Source organism: Opisthocomus hoazin, chromosome 5 (genome assembly GCF_030867145.1).
Source record: "Opisthocomus hoazin isolate bOpiHoa1 chromosome 5, bOpiHoa1.hap1, whole genome shotgun sequence".
Classification (NCBI taxonomy): domain Eukaryota; kingdom Metazoa; phylum Chordata; class Aves; order Opisthocomiformes; family Opisthocomidae; genus Opisthocomus; species Opisthocomus hoazin.
The window spans coordinates 79,030,533-79,055,943 of record NC_134418.1 but is presented as its reverse complement, the minus strand read 5'-3'; the positions used below and the strand labels follow the sequence as shown (position 1 = coordinate 79,055,943).

General features: G+C 39.9%; 1 protein-coding gene across 7 annotated transcripts in view; it reads left to right on the top strand.

Moving 5' to 3' along the window:
• The window catches only part of SORBS2 (sorbin and SH3 domain containing 2), a 246,472-nt gene that overhangs the window by 195,865 nt on the left and 25,196 nt on the right, over positions 1 to 25,411 (top strand). For 4 of the 7 annotated variants that reach the window (XM_075421861.1, XM_075421859.1, XM_075421860.1 and 1 more), the window contains 6 exons: positions 422 to 466; positions 1,678 to 1,864; positions 4,944 to 5,058; positions 19,156 to 19,208; positions 20,455 to 20,642; positions 22,791 to 24,350. In XM_075421861.1, coding sequence (XP_075277976.1) covers positions 422 to 466; positions 1,678 to 1,864; positions 4,944 to 5,058; positions 19,156 to 19,208; positions 20,455 to 20,642; positions 22,791 to 24,350 — 2,148 coding nt within the window. The remainder of the gene's footprint in view (positions 1 to 421; positions 467 to 1,677; positions 1,865 to 4,943; positions 5,059 to 19,155; positions 19,209 to 20,454; positions 20,643 to 22,790; positions 24,351 to 25,411) is intronic. The other 3 variants (XM_075421865.1, XM_075421864.1, XM_009940196.2) reach the window with 2 other exon arrangements.

Below are 25,411 nucleotides of genomic sequence, written 5' to 3'. Positions count from 1 at the left end.
AATCTAAGTGGGAAAATTTTGGCGTACAAGATCTATTTTGAACATTAGTCACATAGCAGGTATTTGAGGTTGCTTTTTGTCATAGGAACAACAACTTTAATAGTCTCCAGTAGAGGAGAGCTGACAAAAGGAAGCAGTTGAGCTTGGGGAAGGGAGAAGAACAGACAAAAAGCTGTAATTTGTAATTCAGTGCTAACCAGTAAGTACACAATATGGGTGACATGACAAGAAGATACCATTTTACCAGTCAGATGGTAAAAAGAGCCTATGGTAAGTATAATGGGAAAAGAGAGTCTTCAGAAAACACCTATGAGATGAGGAAAAGAAATACAGCGCTTGATTGCCTGCCAGTCTTCTGTTTGTCTTTGCAAAGCCAAAGCTGCATATTGCACTACTGTAACCTGTACGTTTCTTTTTGTAGATGACGACACAGACATGTATAATACTGCATATGCATACAGTACTGGTAGGAATCATTCCCTCACTTCAAAATGAGTCTTTTGTTAATGTCAGCAAGTAACAGGGGTAGTTAACTATTCGTGCTTGCTTTTATAATGCTTATATAAACACTTTTTGTTGTCTTGTTTGATCTCAGTTGGAGTTTTTTCGTGCCTTTTTTCCCAAAAGGAAACAAAGTTTAATTTTGGTTTCATTCTTACCACAGAAATGAATTGCAGCTGTGGGCCTCTTACTGCAGATGGGACACATTGTAATACTGCAGTTTCTGATTACCTTGCATTTATTTTCACTAATGGTTGTGAGTAGCGCAGCCTTTCCTCATCAAAAGGAAAAGGGAACTGCTGTGTGAAAGTACAAATGCTAATTACATAGATGGGAAGACAGAAAGGTTGTACTGAAAACACCTTTTTAAAAGATGCAGTAAGAGCACCTAATAAAGATGTCTCTGTTTTATGAACGTGTTCATTTCTGCGATAGGCACTGGTGTTGACGTTACTTCGCTGCAAGAAAGACATATTCATCTCATAGATACATAATTATTGTGTCTTTCAGAAGATTATAAGCATGTGGTAAAATTGCTTACAAGAGCAAAAGTGAAAGTGTGAAAGACTATACGTGCAAAAAAATAACCAACCTGTAGTGCCTGGTGCAAAAATGCCATTCCAAATTCTTCCATCTCAGTGTTTGCTGTACTCGGCATGCTCTCATACCGCCTTTTTGTGTGCTGCTGACAGCATTTGTTGTGGGTCAGTTGTGGGAGATATGTCTGGACTCTTGTTATCATCTTCGAGATACGCTATGGCCTTGTTGTCCTCAACTAACAGTAATTACTAAAACAATGAAAAAAATGTGCATTGCCTGCCTCTTCTCTTCCTTCTGAACACAGAACACCTGAAAGGCAGGATGAGCCTGGGGATTCAGACCAGGCTGTCATTAACAGCTCTGATGGATAGAGTGAACTTCTCCCCCACTCTCAAATTCATCTTTAATTTATTTTAACTATACTGGACTTTATCTGTGTGTTTGGGCTTTTATATAGAAATATATAAAAAGTTTTCTACTGAGCTACATAGGATACAGCAATGTACATTTAAAAATGCATTTGCGCATTGTTGTGAGCTTTATTGGGTAAGCCTGCGTTCCTTGTAGCGCTCTGTGTTCAGTTTTATTAAAAGTCATTCTCACGCTGTGACTGTTTCTGGTTTTGTTTTATGTTAGGTGGCTACAGTCCGTCCTTCTCTGCTCAGGCACACCCAGCTGCAAAGACGCAGACCTACAGACCGTTGTCTAAAAGCGCCTCCGACAGCAGCTCTGATGCCTTTAAGGTCTCATCCCCATTGCCACCTCCACATGTGCCACCTCCAGTACCACCACATCGTCTGCGGGACAGGTCTACACCTGAAAAGTAAGTCAGCATATTTTCAAAAAGCGTTCTTGGTACCTATAGTAACCCCGTTACAGGATGTCACAGAGGACAAAATAGCAGCTGTAGAACACCAGGACTTCAAGGGCTGTATTCAAGGGGCAGTCAGGTGACGAGGAGTGATCTTGATCAGTAGTGTGGGTGTCATGCGTGGTGCTGCCAGTTCTTCAGCGTGCTAGAGAAGTGCTTATTCTTACAAGTGATACCGCTGCGAGCATTTAAGATTTTAATTCTCATTAGTAGGATTGCCCTGCTTGTTGTGTTTCAGAGCAGTTTGTGCTCTAGCAGCTGTCTTGAATTTTAGTCTCTGAGTAGGAAAGGCCATTTACGGTATCCAGTAGCAAAGAAAAAGTATCTAAATGATGTTGTAAATTGAAATTCAAGGAATAGCAAAACTGTAAGTGTGTAACAGTCAACCCACGTTTCCCCAGAGCTCAGAAGCACTTTATATCCCCGGTTTTTAAATCCCATTCTCCATTTTGGTAGACCAAGAAGGTGTTTACAGACTAAAGGGGCATTTCAGTTTTCTCATGGGTTTCCAGCTTCAAACTTGCTACACAAAACCAGGTCCCGGTGTTTAGAGTCCAGTCTGGAAAATGTTAACGCTTAACTCAGGAAAGACGTGCTTATTCTTCTGATAAAGACATGCAAAGTGCGCTGTGCACAAACTTTATAGATTCTTCAGCGTATCTGTAGCTCCTGGCTCAAACCAAAAGCTTTTTCTTTAGTGTGAATGAATACTACATGTTAATATAATACTGTATTATTACACATGTGTATGTGCATGTATATCTACGTACGCATATATTTTATGTATGAAAAAGGTCATTTTTTATTCCGTTTGTGGCTACAAGCCTACCTCTCTAGGTTACACTCAAGCAACAAAGCCGAATTTGCCCATTTTGTCAGCTTGGACACTGTAAACATTTTTATATGTAGAAATTGAATTACACCAGGCAGTTTCAAATAATTTGCAGTTTGCGTAAAATATTATGAGAAAAGACCATAGTCAGTGTTTAAAATGAAGACTATAACCATGGCTTTTTGAAAAATCTGTAGGTAGTGTCAATCCAAAACACAATCCAGCAGATACACATATTGCAGAGAAAAATGAGATTGCTTGGTGGTTAATCTGGACTACTCCGGTTGCTGCGGGCAGGCTGTCAAAAGGAGATGCTGGGGGTTAGAGCTGGGCTCCCTCCCAAAGGCCATGAGGCTGGGAGTTTGGTAGCAAGTCGTATGGAAGCGTAGATTTTGTTAGCAAGGCACCAAAATGCGGATCTGCTTAGGTTTGATCTCTGAGGTGATATGAGTCATCATCCTCTGCTAGGCCAAATGCCTTGGTCACAGAAACTGGTGGCTGTTATAGTTCCTCTTGTCAAGCTTGAAAATAACTTCTTCAGCGCTGAATTTGGATGTTCAGCCTCTCTTTTTAATCTCCTGCACGATAAGACAGGCAGTGGAAATCCGTGTTCTCCAGGCCAGGGGATGCCAAACACGTTAGTTATGCTTTGCCTGCTGCTGACAGCTATAGCTCATCAATCTTTTCCTGCCATTGGGAGATTCTTTTTTTAATTGCCTATAAAGCCTGGGTATTTAAAATCTCACATAAGAGGCTTAGGTCCACATGTATCACAGTTTCATAGCTGGGAGGCAAGATACGGTTTGCATTAATAGTTGGGTTCAAAAACATAGTCCGTAAGGGATTACAGGCTGAAGGCTGTAAATTAAGTGAACTGAGCGTGAATCAGAATTTCAGCAGCATCCTTTTTTCTTCAGTGACTTGCAGTATAATGCAGCTTGATCAGAACACTCCCATTTTCCCATTCAGTTCTCAAAAAATACAACCTTCTCTGCTCTGCAACTCGTTTTTTCCTCAGTGGAAATAAACAATAGAGCCATGCAGAACTACTTCGCGTGAAATGGAGGGCAATTTATAGATAGAGGTGCCTGTGTCCCAGAAATTGCACTCACAAACAAATTGTAAACACAAGCTACCCCATAGATTTTTTTTTTTAAGACACATGGCATGTGCCTTATTATATCAGGTCACATCAAACCCAGTCTCATCAGAAAGGCTGATAGAACTGATAGAATTTAATCAGTGTATAGTCTTTCTTATTGTAAATACAGACAATAGATGATACAATTTCCACTTTCCTTTCCCACATTCTTTGAGTCACTAGTGAGTCATTTTACACAGAGCTAAACAAAAAGATGTGTGAGCTACAGTTTTCCAACTGCAATGTAGGCAATGACTACAAAAACTGCCATGCAAAGGGAGCTCTCACTGTGATGGTAACTAACTAACTATCCCCCAAAAACATATAGGAACCTATTAATAGAACATGGTAAATGACTGAAAAAATATAGTAGTAGGGGTTACTTTTTGTTCTTTGCACTATTAAATTGAAAGGAAATTTATAATTATAGAGAAAATGGATAAATTTCTGTCCCAAAGTCAAGTGCCAAATTCTTGTTCTTGTTAATCTATTCAAAATTCCGAGGAAAGAGAGTACTGCTTACAAGGATATTCAGAAGCAGTTCTACTACAGATGAGGTTAAAGAGCATCTATTTGACTTTCACACTGTCTTTTAAAATAATTCCTCGGGTTTTATCTCAGAAAATTTAATAACTTTTTCAATACGGACTCACTGTCTTATTGTATGATGACGAAAATATCTACCACTGCCTATATTCGTACAGTGCATAAAACAAGTACAGTAAATTTGCAGCTGGAGAAGCTGTGTCATGGTATTTTGACACGGTATGTCAGGGACGATTTTAAACTGGTCCACCAGTTAGAACAGAGGTCTGAGCGATCACACAGGCTGCACATCTCTAGCATTTCTCCTGCTGTACTGCGTATCCCTGCTGTAAGCAGGTTAAGGTGATGCAGTGGTTAAAACATCGGGGTGGTAGGCCAGACATATCGCAGCTGAAATCTGGAAAGAGACACCATGCTGAAATTCGTTCGGGTCTGCATGTGTCTCTTGCACGGAGCTGGAAAGCAGCTGGCAATGACGGTAATTAACTCAATCTGTCCTATTTGTTATTTAGAAATGAGTGGGATCCCCCAGACAGAAAGGTAGATACCCGCAAGTTCCGTTCCGAACCAAGAAGCATTTTTGAATATGAGCCGGGAAAGTCATCAATCCTCGAGCACGAAAGACCGGTAAGGCCCAGAGGGGAAAGGGGTAACGCAGTAGAGCGCTTTGGTGAGAGGTCATCTGTTTGTTGTGTACTACGGATTATGACTACTTAGAGGAATATTGAAGGTCCTTTTTCAAATATGATTTGACAGCAATTTGTCTTTGCTATATCCTGATGGTTGTGTTGAAAATGTGAGTTTGGCTTATTTGCTAAACTTAGATCTTCTGGCATTTCCAAGAAATCAAACCACCACTCTGCAAACCTAACAGATGACGAGCAGAACTGTGAACTAATGGAAACTGCTTTTTCTAACTGGCATGCGTGTCCAGCACTCCTTTGCAGTCGTATTAACAGCACATATGATATCTGATTAATTAATGCATAAAAATAAACTCTTTGCATGTTTAGGATGTGCCTAATTGTACACTTAAGGAGGTTCTGGTCAAATACTGGTCAAGGTTGCCCCGAGAGGCTGTGGAATCTCCATTTCTGGAGGTGTTCAAGACTCACCTGGATCAGCCCTGAGCAGCCTGACCTGATTAGACCTGCTCTTAGCAGGAGGTTGGACTAGATGACCTCTGGAGGTCCTTTCCAGCCTCAATTACTCTGTGATTAACGAGTGCACATTAACGTGTAATTAGAAGTCTTTATTCCTGCTTTCTGAATAATGATTGCCATTGTGGATTTTTTCACAAGCGTGTCTGACAGGGCTACACTTAATGCAAGCAAAATGACCAGTAGCGGAATTTGTTATTTGCTGAGACACATTCACCCAGCCTTTCTAATTTACCTTTATGCTATCTCAGTATAGTCTGTTAGAAGACTATTATGTATCAATGGCAATATTTTCTTTTCTTGCACTTTTACTTTGAGGTTGAAGTGGCTGAGGGAGTCCAGTTTTAAAGAAGGGGTTTGTGTAAGCAATATGGGATTATTATTTGCTACTGTATTACATGATTGTTCACACAGTTTGTTTTACTAATTTAAAATAAATTAAGCAAATAATCGAATCCCAGAATATGTACTATGTCAACAGTGTGAAACACCTGCACTAAGCACCTTTGCCTTGTGTTTTTGTGGATTTCTCAGGAAAGTAGTTTTTGTTAGCTAGGAAATACTAACCTGCATTTCTGTGAAATTAAGTTCCTGCAGAACTGATGCATTTTTCGAAGAGGAAATTTGCATTTCTAGATGAACTGCTATTAAATCAGTATAATTAAGTGGGACTTTGTATTTATTGTGAAGCTGAACTTAACAAATAATTTTATTTAAAAGGTGATGGCATTTGTTCTGAGCACTTTTTTGATTGCCATAGCTGGATTATACACACTGCGGCCATTTACCAGTCTCCCAACACCAAAGAATAACAGCAGATTCAAGTTAAAAATTAGAAAATTAAGGTGATGTTTCAAGAATGGCCTCACTTTTCTAATAAATTACATTTCCTACTAATGTAATATAAAAAAAATATGTATAGGAATTACAGTGCTGATGAATATGATGATAGATGCAATTTTTCAATTTCATCAAACTAATGAAATGACAAAAAGTGAGCTTGGCCGACTGTTCATGAGTCAGATGAAAACTCCAAATTCTCAGCTGTGCCAGTACTGCATGAGTTAAGTCTTTCAACTTGATAATCTCAAAAGATTTGATTTTTAATGTCTAAAAAATTGTTCTGACGTCACTGAAAGAAAATATTAATCAAAATATGGAATATAAAAATAGTTTATTAATATTGTAAAAGCATTTCTAACATCTGAATTAGAAATTCTTACTTTATCAATTTTGCTAAAACCAGAAAAGTCATAGGGAGCTTTTCCAACATTCCAAATCTTAAAATTTTTTGCTGAAATTAAATAATTTTCATGCAGTTTTGATGGCAGAATGTTCTGAAAAGAAAAGAAAAAATATTTGCAACTACCTTACATGATACTAAACAGGACAGATAAGGTTTGAAAGATCAGCATTCCCATTATTGATGTAGATACTACATTGGAATCAGTTGTGATTAATGTGGAAATTAGAAACATTGGAAGAATATAGTAAAATGAGATTCAATGTAAAACTAACATTTAGTGGGAACTATTATTCAGTAGATCCAAAGAATGTAAGAAATAATAAACCTAAAAAAAAATGACCTAGTAATAAACATGAAATGGATAAATTGGTTAGGGATAGATTATTATCTTTGTCGTGGATATAACAAGAGGAGTGTAATTTCACGTTGCAGTATCGTGTAGCAGCCTTCTGCCACGAAACAGGAAATTAATGTTTTTTCTTCTTTGAACTTGTAAGTGTATAAAACGTTGACAAAAAGGAGGGGCTTGAGGTTGGTGCTTTGTGATTATATCTAAAAGTAGGGGACATTAAGCTGTTGAATACTCTTCTAAGCAATGATGTGGCAGCTGCTTTTTTCCCATTTCAGTAAGCCCATAAGAGATTACCATTTTACAAGGTGGTACATAAGTTTTTTGTGAGGAATGTTTCCATCTCCAATGCCTGCTATTCAATAAAACGCTCTTCTTTTTCTCTAAGACCATCTGAACCGTGGATTTGTTTCCTAAAACGGGTGTTTACTTTCAGTAAATAAGTAAATTGCAGTGTAATAATTGAATCCTGCTCATAGGGATATGAAATCAAACTTTTATTCTTTACCAGCTTCAACCTTGTATATGGGAAGTACTTCCTTCGCACCTGTACATTTCTCTCTTTCTGCAGTAAAGCAAGTAAGGAAAAATCTTGGTGTTGCTGTAAAGAAAGAATTTGTGAAATTGGGACAAGCAATAGATGCGTTTATTGTCATTAGGTATTTTAGTCTAAGCATGGAAGTACACACGTGCTAGTCACCTAAAACTGTCATATTACATTTTAGTTCTAGATTTTTTTATATATGTTCCATATACAAATTTTCTACTGACTTTATATGCAAGAGGATTTCATGGTCAGAATAAATTACAAAACATTACTGTTTTGTCAAATAGCAGAAATAGACTGGGCTTGCATCATGATGTACATCTGTTGTTTGTTGGGGTTTTGGGGGTTTTTTATTTTAGTAGAAAATTTGAAGTTTCCTTTAGAATATGCAAATTTGATCTCCTTTGACATCTCAAGCTGGTTATCAGAATATTCCATGCAGTGTTAGTTGAGTTACTCGAGGAACACTTTGTTAACTTAAACAATTTTCTCATGGTGTTTTAAAATGAAATCAGGAATTCCACATTTAGTTATGTTTTGATAGGACATTAAAAATATGTCTTCTCATTAAGATATGGAGACACTTAATCAATCTGTTAGTGGACTTGGAGCTAGAACAACTGTTTTAAAGTAGCCAAAAAAAAAAAAAGGAAAAGGAAAAAGCAATCTTCTTTAGAGCTCATAAAATGCCAAAGCCAAACAGACGACAGACGTCTCAGTCTGTTGTTCCAAAGAGGCTTCTGTGTGGTGTCTGAGCTTGCAAATGCAAAAGATTAATTTGATTATGCAGGTTGTATAAGACCCATTTTACTCACCAGTTTAAATGGACACTTGTTGTTATTGCCTGTGAATGCCTACCTGGGTGTATCGAATCAAGCACAGGCAAAGCTGCCTGTAGCACTGTAGATGTATTTTTTTTAAAGCTACATCAGTGTGTTTTTATACTTGAGTATGTTGATGCAGCGCTGCACTGACCATCTGATGCAAATGGCAAAAAGAGTGAAGCTCCTTAATGGTCGTTAGTAGTATATTTTCTACAAGTAATGTTGCTAAATGACTAGATAAAGGCTAAGAGTATAGGAAGTGACTTGGTTTGACTGACAAGTCATAAAAAGGGAATGTACCTTCTTACTGCTTTTAGCCTCTGTTCAAGCAGTTTGGGAGATACTTTGCGAGACCAAGCCAAGATCAGTTTTTTAAGTCAGAATGATTTGTTCATTTTAAGTCTCTTAGAAGGGGAGATAATAGAGAAAGGTCCATCAGCAAAACTGAATCCGAAAGCCGAGCAAAATCGTTGGCTGTGATCCCGGTGGCAGGGAACGCGGCCGTCCCTCGCGCTGCCCGGCCGCAGCACCCTGCAGAGCCCGGGGCTCAGCTCCGCTCGCTTGCTGCCCTCTGCGGCTCGAGCTGGGTGCGTGGAGTTTGCACACTCTCTTATGCTCTCATTTTATTTGCACACTGATACACGAGAAGAACTCGGAAACTTTGAAACGACGTGCAACACACTATTTCTAGCTTGTTCTTTACAAGCAGAAATCTTGCAATTCAACTAATTGCAATTCAACTAATTGCAAGAGTATGTGAAAACAGAAGAGGAGCCGGCTCCCGTTCCCGTTTCTGTCTCCCTGCCTAGCTGGGTGGAAGCTCCCTGCAAGAAGGGACAGGAGTCCATCAGTGTGCGCATGTGGGGCTGCTGCTCCCCAGGGGACCCCGAGGCTCCCACGGCTGACGCTGGCTGCCCGAGCAAGCCGTGTCAGGGGCCCTGGACTGGTGGTGCCAACAGCCCCACGGTTCCCACACCATCTGCATTTCAAGGGGTTTATTGATTTATTTTATGTAGATGCATCCAGTTGTTGATATTAACATCCCTGTCTGTGGAAATTAATTCACTGGTATCATATAAAGATGAAAACATGCTATAAATACTTCAACATCCTGTAACTTAGTTTGGGGAAATGATGAAAAAGTGATTGTTTAGTGCTGTCTTCTCAAATTGTCCAGATTTAAATTGTAGAGGGTTTTTTTAGGTTAAGCAAAAAATTCTGAATACTTCAGGCATTCTCTGTAATGGGAAGCAAGTTGATATGTAATGAACTTATCTTCTGGATTGTCAATCTGTCAATTTTTGCCCTCATGCCTTCATCTCTCTGTAGAAGAGAATCGTGTTTTTTCTTAAATCAGTTATAGTCTCTATTAAGGTCACAAATCTTTACTGGTCAGTTCATGAAACTAGTTTCCGTGGTGTTTTTCTGCTAAAGACTTTGGTATGTACAGTTGAGTTGAAACAGTTGCCATTAGCAGTGCTGAATTATGTCGGTGGATGGTGGAAATGTAGGGGCAAAACTCCAAAGCAGCTTGACTCCTAACCCTGCTATGGCATGCAGGCAAGTTGTTCCTCGCTGGCGTTCACTTCCCACTCTGTTCACAGGAGTGGTACTTCCCTTACTGGAAAGAGGCATCATGAAGATAAATCTGTAAAACCACATTTGGTGTCCAGATACTGCATGAACAGCTCATAGATATGTGAGGACCAAGGTAGTTCGAAAGGTTTGTTGACCTTTCGGTAGAGCGAGGTTGGCAGTCTGTTCCTCTAACATCAAAGGCAGCAAGAAAAGTGCTGTGAGATGTTTAATTACCTGAAATGGTCAAAAGTATGCTGTTATCTCTTGCAGAAAACAGAAATAGCTGTATGTGACTGCTGTGGTGTATTGGTGACAGCTTGACTCGGGAGGAAAAAGCGTTACATACTTAGGCACCAGTATCAGTCTTTATGCAGGACCCTGTTGTCTTCTTTGAGGATTGCTTTCTAGGTCACACCATAATTAGTGTTGAAGTTCTGATAATTACAGTTGTAGAGGACCAAATTTTAAACTCAGAAATAGCTTTAACAAGAGGCTTTCTCTGTTTCGGAGATTTTTAAGCCAACAGTTCACTGTCATTCTATGCTGCATGACAGCTTACATCAGATCCTACAAAGGAAATGGAGCTATTTAGAAAATAATTAATGCAGCCAAATTTACAGCTGACTAGATATCCCGTTGGGAGCTCTACTGTTTTGCGCTGTCATGTTTTCATGCTGCTTGAATAAATCTGTCAATTATTCTTCTGTTCATTGAAAAATTTTCTTAACGCTATCTTCAATTGCTACTTTATCCCTTTGCTGTGAGAATTTTCAGATGAAAACAATGTATTTCACTGTGGAAAAAGTGCTTCATTATGTCAACAAGTCTCTGAGAGAGAAAGAATTACAAAATACTGCTAAAACTAATATTATAGAATGCATAATTTTTTGTTCCTTAATTTTTGACAGTAGGATTTAAGATATACTGGTTCCATGTCATATGCTGAAGTGGCTTTTTAATATAGTCGTGCCTGCATGATGCTTGTTGTTTCTCTCTGCTCAGCGCTTGCTTCAAGACAGCAAGATCCAGAATTAACATGCTTTCTGAGAAGACAAGGAATGACCAAAAGCAATACTGATAAAATTATGGTTTTATTGCTGAGCAGATGGACAATTTCTTGCCTGTGCTGAAGATGACAATCATTCAATCCATCTTCTTAACAAGGAGTCTTTAGTAGCGTTAAATGTACTTGAGTAATGCAGTGATGTTTACAGAAGTGGTCAAAGAGCCCTCTTAGCTTTAAAAGGGTAGTTTTAAAATGTTCAACATCTTCCAGTCATTGGAAGAACAGCGACAAAAAGAAAAATATTAAAGCTACCAGTCAGTGACAGCTCTTGAACAAGAATATTCTCTATCTTAAATGCCATCTTCATTCTTTGATTTTATTCCATTCCTTTCCCCATATTTGTTTTCTGTTTGTGTCTGTCTGCTGTTAAAGTGACATGGCGGTGCTAGCACTTTGCTCAGTGTGTGCCTTTTCCTTCCCTTTTCCTTCACAACTGTTCCAGACTGATCGCATAAACCCAGATGACATAGATTTAGAAAACGAACCCTGGTATAAATTCTTTTCAGAACTGGAGTTTGGACGTCCGGTAAGTGAGGACAGACTATTAATATTTAAACATTAGGAAACATATTTTTATAATGAGGAATTGATAAATTACCAAATTCAGCAAATGTATGCCAGTAAAGTTAATACGATTTTTTTTAAGAAAGGTCAATAAAGTCATCTCATGCATATAACTATTATTTTTCAAGTGGGCCCTTGACCAGCCAGAGTACTGGCTTTAATAGCTTTAACACGGACTACATGTTAGACAAATAGTAGTTTGTAAATATTTGAGAACAAGACAAATTGCATGTTAAACAGGGATGTTTACTAGTCCCCCCTAAATATTTTGCATTTGGCTGGATTATTTTTGAACTGTCTTTCACAACAGAAAAACATGTCAGTTTGCATTAGGGATGCGAAGTTACAGATCATGTATTTTACTTGAAGGAATGTGTCTAAATTTAAATGCATGCAGCCATGTACAAATTGCTTATGGCAATAAATACTGGAAGTTTTTTCCTTTTTTCCCTCTCTTAGATGCATACATGCAGAATACGCATTTTGTACCTGAACACAGAGATACAGGTTTGCTCTGTCTCCAAGCTGGACACCTGCTTGAACGAACAGACTTCAGTTCCGCTCCCATTTTTACAAATAGCCAGGTCCAAAAAAAAGACTCAGGCAAATAGGTTCTACCTTAGTCCTACTGCAAGAATTTACATTTAAAATTATAAACCTGAAAAGCTCCATTTGGCTGAAACACGTAGACAGCAGAGATACCTCCGTTTTTCACCTTTGGTTGCCTAGGCACTTGCAATTCTCCTGCAAATACCACGGCCTTAATTGGATGCAAGCCCCAAAGGCTGTTTATGTATTTTATACACGGATAAAACAGCAATGTTGTCCTCGAAGCAAGACTGAGAACTAGGATTCCCTTCCTCCCTGCACCGTGCCTTAGTGACGTGGTTGGAGATGCCACCTGCTCTTGCTTTGGCACACACCCTCCCTGGCTCCGTGGAGCTCAGAAGCTTTCCTGCACGCTCTAACATCTTTAGGAAAAAGGAGAAGAAATGTCTTCATCCCAGACAGATGTCTAACATGGTGGTCAGAGTACTTTCCAGGCAGGTGGAAGGTGGGAGTTCCAGTCCCCGTTCTCACACCTCCCCAGGACCCTGGGCAGTTTGAGGGAAAAACCAAAAGCGCCTGCCCGCAGGCAGGAGATCCCAGACAGATGTGGCAGCCGAGCTTGAGCATGTCAGGGTTTAAAACGTTCCCATCCTTATCCTTCCCTGTTAGCTAGCAATTCTCTGGACCCCCGTCAGCGTGCTAATTGCTGGCGTGCCAGGCTACACGAGGAGCCGGAGCGCTGGACACAGGGCCCTGGGGGGCTCTCTGGAAACCAGGTGCCTTCATCTCTTTTTGTAGCCAGCCGTAAGCCAAAGTCAGAACTCCCAGCTGCTTCAGCGAGAGAAGAAGAGAAAGTGAACCACTTCTTTTAAAACCTTGACTTTTTAATCGTAACATTTCAAAAAATTGCCCATTGAATAGAATCTCAAAATAAAATTAAAAAAAAAGTTAAACGTATCTGGGTTTAATTTGTTGTCCAGTGATCTATAGTGTATCACATTGTCACTGATTCCCTCTCATCTCCTTTTATCTAGCCACGCAAGCTGTTTTGTCATTCCTCCCTCTAGGTGGGCAGAAACAGTCCAGATACATTCTTCTGATGAGCTCTGTGTCAACAGTATTCTACTGATAGTGATAACCTGAGAACAGTGTCTCCTATAAGATAAAGTGTATTGAGATTTGCCCAGCAGAACAGAACTGTGACGCTTTACACTCTTCTCTCTCATCAGTATTAAAAACTGCTAGTATTGATTCAGCCGTTCCAGTTGTAAATTTTACCACCTAAAGTTACTAACGTTTTAAGAAGATGCTTATAATTTAAAAAATATTATGACACATTCTTCTTTCCATTCTACCCATACGTGTCACTCTTTGTATCTGCCGTTGTCAACACTTAGTTTCTAACCATCTCACCTTCTCCACATGCTTCATTCCTTGCTGCCATTGATTCTACTCCATTTCATCTCTGCACTTCTGCTTTTATGATGCAGCCACCTAAAAAGCTTTTGGACTATGTTCAAGACAGTTCTTCTGGTGTTTCCAATGAGGTAAATGACTGATTCTTGTTTGGATGGTTCTCTTGGGAAGAAGGGTTGGAGCGCTCGCCATTTATGTCTGAAGTTTGTTAAAATTTGGTGGTTTCCTTCTGATAGCTATGAGGTGTTGCTAATTCACAATCATTGTATCTTTGTCTTCGTATCTTTCCAGATCACTAGTGCATTTGGATGTTGATCTTATTATCCTAGGAACTGTGAGTCCTTCTCCCCAAAACTTCTCCGAGATTAACACTCAGAATTACGCAACAGCCCATACGTCTCTAACTCTGTGACAAATTCCCACTTCTTCAGAGTTGGGCAAGTGCATTGCTTTCAGACACAATCAATACATCAACCCAGTAATATTTTATTATTAAAATATCTGACTGCAAATTCTTTACGTCAAGAGAAAGCCTTTGTGGCTAAGCTATCATTTCTCCAATGAAGTATTTATGACCAAGGTTGCTAATCAGGAAATACAGCAATTAATAATGCTGTTGTAAATTTATAACTGCAGGATTGGCAGTCACTGTCATTACTCCAAGTAAAAGGCACAAAGATCAGGCAGCAGGCTGTCATTGCCCTGCTCTGAGCGGGAGAGATTCAGGCGTTCATCCCCTGTCCCCTTCCACCCCATTTTTAGAGTGTTAGGGCAGAAGGCAGTGAATCCTGTCATGACGACTTGACTTCACATGGTGGCTTTACTTCATTCATATTCGTGATTCACTCTCATCTTCCGCAGTCGCTCCAAAAATTAAATGCAAAGCGTGGCCTTAAATTGTTAACTGTTTGCAAGTTACTCTGGTTTGGTTTTAAGCACTATGAATCTGGAATAACCTTATGGTTGTGAAATTTGGGCCCAGTTCTCCAAGACAATAAGCTTCTAGGCCTTCACTAATGCGTGAGAGTACTCGATGTATCGGAGAAGACAATTTTAAAAGTCTTAGCATGATTATTTGAAATATTACCATATTCAATAGGTCTGGGTAAAATGGCTGGTAAGTAATACTGGTTTTCTCTTTGTTTAATTTACAAAGACATTTATCTTTTCTTTTTAAACTTTTAAAATCTTTAAATACGATAAATCATGTTCACAAATTACAGCAAGTTAACTATTTGTCCAGGAGGCGGAAATATTTCAAAATAACTTGTTAAAATATTAGAACCATCATGCAAACAAACTTGTTTGATAACTACAACTTTTGCCTACTTTTCCTAACTTCATTTTCAGTCACCATTAAAGCCGTAATGCATGAAAACAGCTAAAACATTGCATTCATTGTAAATATATATCTTTTTTTTGAGTAGAACCGAATTCAACAAAGTCTGTATTTGGTAGTTTGGGGTGGTTGTCTCCAATATTGAATTATTTTTATCTAGCAGCCTTTATCAATAGAGGGCAGTGCTGAATATTCTGGAAGATGCCTAATTAGCTGTGGAGGTGAGGGAGCGGGGAAGATGTGTTCCAACCCAAACCATTCTATGATTCTACAATTCTGTTGGGCCACCTGGAAGGGGCTTGGAGGGCTCATGGGTCAAAATGCCCATGAGCTGAGAGCTGACAGGACAGCTGCAAACAGTGGTATCCACTCCTGGCAGCAAAAACTGACCATATCCGCCATTTGCTTTCACCTTTCTGCTACACGCCGTGTCGGTGCGGCTCTGCCTGTGGGTAGAAGGTATAAACTCCACACAGCCTATATGTAATACCGTATGCCTGTGGTAAAAATTACTATTGTGGAATGTGCAACATACAGTATCTTTCATATAGAAAGAACTGAAAAGAAGGCATCAAAGAAAGGGCAAAAGGGCGAGTTACACTCAAGATGATAAGAGTATCTTAAAGGACGTAAAGCAAAAGCCATATAGTAACCCAGCAGTCAGTTTTGGCATGACACACACTTCTTGCTGTCTTCGGCTGCTCACTAACACACTATTTATGGCGTAGGGAATGCTGTGGGTAAAGAAGTTCTCTACGGTTTGGTTTCAGTTGCGTGATTTACCCACTGCCTGCCAGAGGAGGCAATGGGGACGTGCATCACCCATGGGATTTACACCGCGGGCTGTGATGGAGCCCTGGAGCCATTACAAGTGGTGGAAAGTAGTCACTGCCTCATGGCTGTTTGGCCAGTATCATGTGGCAGATGGTCTCAGTCCAGTTGGTAATGGAAGGGGTTGGCACCTGTGCAAGAAACCCCACAATGACAATTAATCATCAATGTTTGCATCGCCTCATGCAACAGTTCTGACAGAGATCACCTGTGAGCCTGAGTTTCCTTCCCCTGCTGGTTCTGGACCGTGGCGGTGACTGGTCAACAACGATGAAGTTGATAATTGTGGCAAGTCTTGAAATAAGACTCTGACACTTTCCAGAACAGCCTCAGTGTGTGTTTAGTGAGTAGTGTAGAGAAGCACATAGACCTGAGGCCTTTGCTTCACCATTGCGTAGAAGTGCGAGGGGAACTGTGGTTACACTAGCTGTTGGTGTGAGCAGCTCTGCTGCTGGCTTTTATGGTCATATTGCAGACAGACTCATAATATTAGACATCTATCTTAAAATCATTGAAGTTGGATAGTGATGGGAGAATTGTCATAAAGTAGTCTTCAGCTTTCAGAGGAAAACTTGAAAATATGAACTGTATGAACAGTAAAGACTCGGGAATAAATATCTTCTTCAGAATATGTTTTTCAAAAATGAATACCATGATATTTTTTAGACAGAATAGGTTAACTTTAATGCAGTCATCATGAGTCCCATATGCATTCCAAATACTGAGAAATTATAATAGAGATAATTTGCTGAGTGATAGCAGCAGGTTTGATGTCTGCCTGAGAAGATCTGGTGGTCATCAGCACATCTCCATAACACAACTGGCTCCAAAACACAGGCTTCTATTTAATCTGCCTGTGGAAAGGAGGTTTGATCCTTCACTCCTTTCCTAGAGCAGATGGTACGGTTTTGTTTCACCGTACCCCTTCTCTCTAATGTTTAAGTCCACTGACTGTATGAGCTAGGTTACAGTACTTAAAATCCTTCAGTCAACAATTACCAGTTTCTGTTCTTCACATACAAATCCACCAATCAGTTTTTCATTTTAAAGTGCCATGCACAGTTTGTTTATCACCTAAGAACAATGCAATGACAGATGACTTTAAAAAGCCCAAACTTTGAAATATGTGTTTTGCTGAGAAAATGAAACTTCTAAGAAACAACTTCACTTTTGTTTGCAGAAAAATAGGTTGGTTTCAGCAAATAAAATTCAGATGCTGTGGTAAAACCTAGTTGTATTCCACAGTCTTGTATACTCTCCCATCATGGAAAAATATGTATGTGGAGCACCACTGCACAGAAAGCCACCTGTCTCCTCTCTGTGTCTGGAGGGTGTATTGGATGAGCTGAAAACGACTGCTTGACAAGTAGTCCTTGTTTTTTAGCGTAGCACTAAAATAATTTTTGGAGCTTTTATATCGAGCTCCCCTCTTTCATCCACAGCGTCAGTCACTGAAGCAGCTGTGTGCTGCCAGAACCTGAGCATCAGTTTCCACAACTGGAAATCCAGTGCAGCAGTGGAAGGATAAGGATGGGAAAAAGAGGAAATCTATTCTTTTGGTTTCCCCTTTTATTGTAAAGCAAAGTATTTGTCATACAGAACAACGTAGCACATGACAATAGCATCACATTCATTGTTTAGAACTGTTTCAGAGGTTTGGGGCTAATTGAGCTCTGACAGGAACAGTGTAACAGTGTCCATCAGGTGGGAATTGCAGCAGCAGCCGCAGACTGCCTCAGCTTTGCATCTAATGTGGTGACAGAATATTAAAAAAAAAAAAAAAGACTAAAACCTTGCAAAGACGCATCACTTCTAGAGCATGTGACTCTTTCTTAGAGGTGTTACCCGCATCTTGCATTGCATCCATTCTGAGCAGATGCAAAGACTAGCAAGCTGAAACACAGAAATGACTGAAGCAATGGGGTTTTCCATGCCACAGAGTAGAAAAAATTTCAGTATAGTCCAGAAATCAGAACTTCAATGTCCTGATGGCATCACTTAGTATGTGATGGAGGTCTTAAATAACGAAGCCTGCTGACAAATGAACTCTAACTGAATGATCGTATTGTCTGCATAGTGCCCCACCTGTAAAAGTAGCTTCAACAGTCACTCTGGAATATCATTAAAGTATACAGTCTCATGAAACTGCTCCCAAATATTCTTAGTGTGACTTCTAGAAGTGTACATAAGTGTCAGTTAACAAATCTGGTGAAGTCCTATTCATGAGCTTGCAATTCACATGACTGGGAAAAAAGAGTATATCTGACAAAAAAAGCACTTACACAGGCCACGAGTGCTCTTACTTCTGTAGTCCTGCACAGAGAAAAGTCTGTAAAGATTTTTCCATACAGAGAAAGTCTAGAAGGCTTCTGTACACAGAAGAATCGTTCCTGCTGCTTACAAAGGTGCACGATAGTTCTATTGCCAGTCCCTCAGGTTAGCTCTGAAATTACAGGCCAGGAATGTAAAACCAATTTAACCTTTGAACCACGCTGCTTTGTACCCGTGAAGAAACGCCCCAGGGACCATGCCGTCCATTCCAGGTTCATACCTAGTTACCAGAAGTGTAGTATTGCCTAATTCTGTCTGCAGGCTTGAAATGTGTGAAATGGTTGATATATAATTAATGGTCATTTAAGGTTGACTTTGTGTTAATAATAAATTATGGAGCAGTACTCCATTCCATCTTCCATGGTTCATCCAGTAGCTACTTCTGTAAGTCCATACCAACGCCTAATGTCCTGTGTTAGTGTTCTGTTCTTCCCAGGAACATAAGGTGGTCAACAGCTGGCCGCAGACATCATGGGTTTTACAAAAAGTTCTAATTGATGGTGGGATTTTGATGAGTGACTGGGCAGGAGGAGAAGCTCTGCAGACCTCATTTGCACATGAAGGAACTGTTTTCAGATTTTTATGTTTTCGTAGTAAAAGTTCATTTCAGCTGTTCTGTATCTATTTTTGAAAAGGGTACAGAGAAACATGACTTTGGGTTGTTATTTAGTGGTGCTTTAAAAGAAAAAAACATTGCTGAAGTAGAATATGAAATTAAATCTAGTGATGCTTTTTAAAAACTGTGTCACTATTCTCATGAAATATTGCAGTATCTGTGCTGGAGTGCCCAGGATGTCAGTCATCGTGGTCTGTTTTTATAGGATTTGCCACAGAGGAACAATCATAATCAAACACGATAAGCAGAGATCATCACCCTTTTTTCAAATACAGACATATAACAGATTGATGTATTTGTTTTCACAGACTTCCTTATATCATCACTATTCAACAGACAGAGGCTTGGACAGGCCCTCTAGGTAAGAAGTACGATCCGTGATTTCAGTAGACACAGATTATACAGCCTGAGGGGTTTCTTTCTGACCTGCAGCCCGCGGATGCTGCAGAGTCAGATTTTACTGTTCACTTTGTGAGCTACTGACAAAACAGAGAGGTGCATGGAGAGGGCGTTCGTATTTTGACACCGAAGTGCAATTCTTCCTTTTGTATTACAAGAACTTGCTGTTTACATTCAAAGTAAGCCATGCTGTATGCTGGGTCTTTCCACTGACGTCCCCAGGCTTCCGTCTCCGCTGCAGCAATCTCTCATTTCACCTCACTGCCGGCAGCACTTCCCTAAGCTCGCTGCTTCCGCTGTTCTCACTCTCTTTTTCCTATCTTTGGACTGAACTTCTAGTACTTCTAGTACTAAAGGCAACTTAGCACTCAAACTTTTCTCTGTAGCTGCCTTTTTATTTTCTATAGCCCCTACTTACTTGGTTATTGCCTACTCATAAAAGTAACTCCCATAATAAGCTAGTCAGCATCCTGACCAACCAGGCTGTGTCACATGTCCATGTAGGTCCCACTATGGTGCGCATATCTTGGTAGCCAAATCTCCTGCCCTTTCGCAAGGATTTTCTTTAATGTTTATCATCTTGATTTACATTGTGACTGATGCGTCACCCAAGGTCTGTGGCCAGCAAAAGACGAGATTCGTCGCACTGCCCAGGCAGCACCTAGTGCTGTGTCAGTACCAGGTCTGGGGGGCTTCTCCCCAGTTAAAGTACCAGGAGGATGGGAGAGTGCCAGCCCGTGGTAAAACAGGAAAGGCCAAATGCTTAAAAACGGTAGGAGTATGGAAAAACGTGAATGAAAAGGCTTTTCAATCAACAACTGTATTTGATTTTTAAATACAATGTGTTATTGCTATTTTAGCAAAATGGTTATGGAAACAGTTTAAAACTATTTCATTTGTTGTTGATATTTTTAGAGTATTTCAGAAAAAAACTTGATGCATTTATTTCAACTCCTTCACTGTGAAAATGACATTAGCAATTTTGTGTAAAACTTTAAAACCGTCAGCTGAAGAAGAAATTAGCTCTTCTCTGTGAAATACGCTGTAAGATGTCTGAGACCAGTGCTCCACCCCTTTACGTGTTTTTGATGTATTTTTTCTGGCATTGTTTAATCTATTATCCAACGCTATAATTATAAGCTTACTTTTTAAATTGCTGAATTCTGACCTCAGGATTATACTGCTGCTAATACTGCTTATTTCTGTAGCTCTGCAAGTACGGCGAGTGACTACCGAAAACGAAGGAAGTCGGAACCTGCTGTGAGTCATCAGAGGGTGCACAGCGATCAGAACGCCAACAGGCCTAGCCTGGGCCGTATGGATATGCAAGGCCCGTATACCACCCTTAGAAAGCCTTTGACTAGCTCGTCTCCTTCTTCTCCATCAAGAGCAAAAGGTAAGAGGACAGCAGGAAACTCCCGACGAGGCGTCGTACAATACACTGGTAGTAAGTGCAGCTGTCTGCTGTTGCTCAGTGCACTTCGCTGGGAGATTTACTGTATGAAGCAGCAGCTTTGAGCCTTAAGCCTTTCGTGAAAGGCTAACTTGTTTATTCTTACATGTGTCATTTTGAACTGAAAAGCAGGATTTGCAACAAGGATTTTCCAGTTTCAACTGCTTATTCTAACAAAAGAAAATTGACTAAATGAAGACCATGATTTGTACCCCAGTATATAAGCCCATAAAGTTTTAACAACTCCACTACTCTCTTACTAGATTATTGTGATTTTAAAACTGTTTTCAGTATATACAGAAAGTACATCAAGACAAATAGCGTGGAAGATTAAAGATGTGTTTCCAGAATAGCAGACCTTTCAAATCTACAGCTGATGTCTTAGACACTGTCAGTTATCAGGACCCAATTTCATCAAGCAGACATCCGTAGTCTGATTTTTGATTGTGTAAATCCTTGAAGCATTTAGTACAGGATATACAATCTAATTAGCTTCTTTTTCCAAGTAACTCACCATTCCGTTACTGTTCTTCATGGCTCTCCAGAAAAAAGATAATTGAATCAGTTGTTGGTTTGGGTTTGGGGTTTTGGCTGGGTTGTTTTAGCAAGAAAAAAAATTTCCCGTAAAACATAAGATGGAAGTAATAGAGTAATATCATATACAGTATGTCTCCTATTTAAGTTATTTTGTTCACTTAATTGCTGTATTTTGTAGCTATACTTTCTAATCAGCCTATACCTGTATTAGGGACTATATAAACCCTTATAAAAGTCAGTTCCCACTGGAAGGAATGTAATATCCAGGCTGCAACAGAAACACCAGACAAAGAAAAGCAGTGAGGAATATTAAGAGTGAAGTAACAGAAAAGCAAATGTATTTGAAACCCAGTGTTAGAGCAGTTAAAAAGTGGGTAAATGCATCCGTTTGGTGTACCAGGCCAGGCAGTGAAAAGCCGGTAACTCCATTTACCTGCGTTTACCTTTGACTACATCACGATAATGAGCACTGACCATAACTTAAATGCTTCTTGCGTTTGAAAATCCTTCCCTTAAGAACACCAGCCACAGCTAATTAACGTTCGGGAGGTGAGCTAGCTGCGTCACTCCGTTCTCTCCCAGCATTACGAAACCTGCTAGAGTGTTAATTTTGGTTGGAATTAACCATTTTGTTAAAGAAGCAGCACATCAGAAGCTGTCTGATCAGTGTGGATTTTGAACTCGAGTGTTTCAGTTTCTGATCCAAATTCAGGTTGTTCCCCTAGAAAGCAGACTGAGCTGTTGGAAGCGTGTGTCCTGAACTGAACGTTGCCACCTGAGACCGTTTTTGAAAGTTCAGTGCAAGTGTCAGAGACCACAGTTCCAAATTTGTCTCATAGTGACATCTAGATCTAGCATACGCATACAAATATGTCTTAAAACTTGCTTGAAAACTCAGGCTTTGTTATGGAAGTCCAGCTAAGGGTTGTTGTTTCTGCTACGTGCTGGTTAGGCTCAGCAAATTGATACATCTGCCTTTACACCCGTCCAGCAGTTCCTCAGCCACCTTGTTCTGCCCTCAGCAAGCTGCAGAAAACACCACTCCCTTCAGTGCCATCAGGCAGGGAAAGAGCGGGCTACCTATGCTCTGTCAACAAGGGGGAGAAAGTTCCCACTTCATCTTATAAAAAGATTTATCTTGTCTTAGAATACGCAGTTGATGTGAACTCTCTATTATTCAGCTCAAAAATTCTGAATGGCTTCTTCCAGAATGCACAGATGGAAAAGTCAGTGTTTGACTGAGGTCTAGATTTGTTGTTTGGCTTCATCTTTAAATCCTTTGCAGCTTTTCTTGTCTGTTGACCTGCTTCAGAATCAGTATTGCTTGTTTTCTTATGTTGCTTTTGCTGGGGGAGGGGGCTAACAACTCGTAAGGAATTCTTTTGATGTTCAGATTGCTGTAGCAACCTATGTACTGACCTAAGCTGACAGATGCATTAATTTCTGTCTCTTTTCTAGTCTTTCTAATACTTACTGATGTTAATTCCAACTTTCTGAATCTTTTAATTTCTGGCAATGTCTCTTTTTTACCATGCTGCTCAATGGATTATAAAGGTGGGGATATTAGCAAAGTATATCCATCCCTTTTAAGTTATTCAGTGCACAACCACAACACCTCAAACGAATTAGATTACTGTAGCACTTACGGGCAACATTTGGCTGTTCCAAACGATTCAAGAAGGGCAGTCAGCTACAAGAATGGCTGGCAAATGACTCGTCAAAATGCAGAAGTCTGGAGCAGCACAGAAGAAAATGCTTCTCCAAAGAGAAAATCTCGCAGCTGTGATGATCTGTTAACAGACGATCGCGATAGCTTTCCTGATGCCCAGGCCAAGTCTGAAAGCATGGGCTCTCTGTTAGGTGAGGAGGACTCCAAAGAAGTTTGCTCAATGAACTGGGCCTCCCCATATGTTGAGGGCCGTGGCAGCAGTAGGTCAAGAGTTCGTCACAGATCAGCACACGATGCCCCAGGTTTCCTAAAAATGTACAAAAAGATGCACCGCATCAATCGCAAGGACTTGATGAATTCTGAGATGATTTGTTCTGTGAAGTCCAGAATACTGCAGTATGAAAAAGAACAGCACAAAGGTATTCTTCAAGGCTGGAGAGAGTCTTCTACTGAAGAGGTGCCCCGAGACATGGTGCCAACCAGAATATCTGAATTTGAAAAATTAATTCAGAAGTCAAAATCAATGCCGAACCTGGGTGATGAAATGTTGTCAACTGTTACGCTAGAGCCTCCTAAAAATGGCTTATGTCCAAAGAGGCGATTTTCTATCGAATCCTTGCTGGAAGAAGAAAATCAAGGCAGACATCCTTCTCAGGTACAACGGAGCTACAAGTCTAAAACCCTGGTGCCAATTCATATTGAAGTGACCAGCGATGAGCCACAACGATCGCATATGGATTTTTCAGACAGTGATCAAGATGGAATGGTTTCTGACCTCAGTGACTTCATCCAGATAGAGGGCTCATCCTTTTGTAGTGAAAGTGACTTTGACCACTTTTCCTTCACATCCTCTGAAAGCTTTTATGGATCAGGCCATCACCACCACCACCACCACCACCACCACAGGCATCTCATCAGCTCCTGCAAAGGGCGATGCCCGGCGTCCTACACCCGCTTCACCACCATGCTAAAACATGAAAGGGCTAAACAAGAAACCGCTGAAGATCCCAGGAGACAGGAAGCAGAATCTGGCCTTTCTAAGATAGCTTTCCTCGTCAGTCCCGTGCCTTTCCGGAGGAAAAAAAGTGCAGCTCCTAAAAAACAAACTGAAAAGAAAAAGTGCAAGTCATCTGTATTTGAAGCACTAGATTCTGCACTTAAAGACATCTGTGACCAAATTAAAGCTGAGAAAAGAAGGGGAAGCTTGCCAGACAACAGTATATTACACAGACTTATTACTGAGCTGCTTCCAGACATTCCAGAAAGGAATTCATCTCTCAAAGCTCTGAAAAAGAGTCCCATGCACCAGCCTTCTCATCCACTGCCTCCAGATGGTGCTATCCATTGCCCGCTCTACCAGAATGATTGTGGAAGATTACCTCTTAGTGCCTCTTTTCCAGACATGGACGCAACTAACAACAATGATAGTGCGCTGTGTTTCCAAGGTGGATTAACTTTCTTCCTCTGTCCTTGTGATTCACTTATCCAACCTTCCTCCCCGTATTTCCCACCCTTTCTCATTCCATTTTTATTCGTGTCGTCTGTAAGAAGCTTTCATCCCACAAAAGTCTTCATGTAGGATGTCATTTTTACATAGATGATGAGGATAGATAAATTTGCTGTCTGTTCACAAAACACAGTAATCTGGACAACTGGAGTAATGGCATATTTCAACTAATAGATTATTACTGCTATGAATTACAATGGAGTTATTAAATTAGGCAATGGGGGGGTTTCCCCAAGAAAAAGACTTTGCAGAAGGTGAATGCATGCACCATAAGATGCAGGTCAAACAGAAAACAATGTGCAAATAGCCCTTTATTATTTAAAAAAAAACCCTGCATCTAAAACATGTTGTACTGTATAGTGTTGTTACATGTAAATGATAAAAATCTTATTAATTCTGCCAGAATAATAGAAAGTTGATTTTGTTTTCTTATGAAAATACACCAATTCCTCTGCTTTATATTACTTTTTGTGAATAGACCCTAAGGTCATTTTAGGAAGTTTCCATTTCCATTGTTCAAACAATACAATTTCCAATTTCTGTGGCAGAAAAATTAGTTCTTCTGATAGAATTTTAACGTATCTGTGACCTTTTGAGAAATATCCTGTCCTCATAGAAAGGAAATTCTCAATAATCAAAACTTGAACAAAACTGTCAGGGTGAGTGTAACTTGTAAAAAAGTCTGTCTTGACAGTGATCTGGTTTTAAAGTGACTGCTTTGAGTTGTTCGTTGCACTGCTGCTCTTTTTCTCAAAAATAATTGCTTGAGCTTAAAATGTTTTTAAAGTTTAACCTTGAAATATTAAAAGAAGCAAAGTAGATTCATAGCAGGAGTGCACAAAGGTGTATCCCAGATGATTTAGCTTAATATCTTTGGCAAGTCTGTCATTTATTTCTCTTTCTAAATGGTAAAATTTCTGTGTTAAAGAATTCTGCTTCTAGACATACAGTCCTCTGTGACAGACCGTCTGTGAGAACTTAATGACATTACAAACCTAT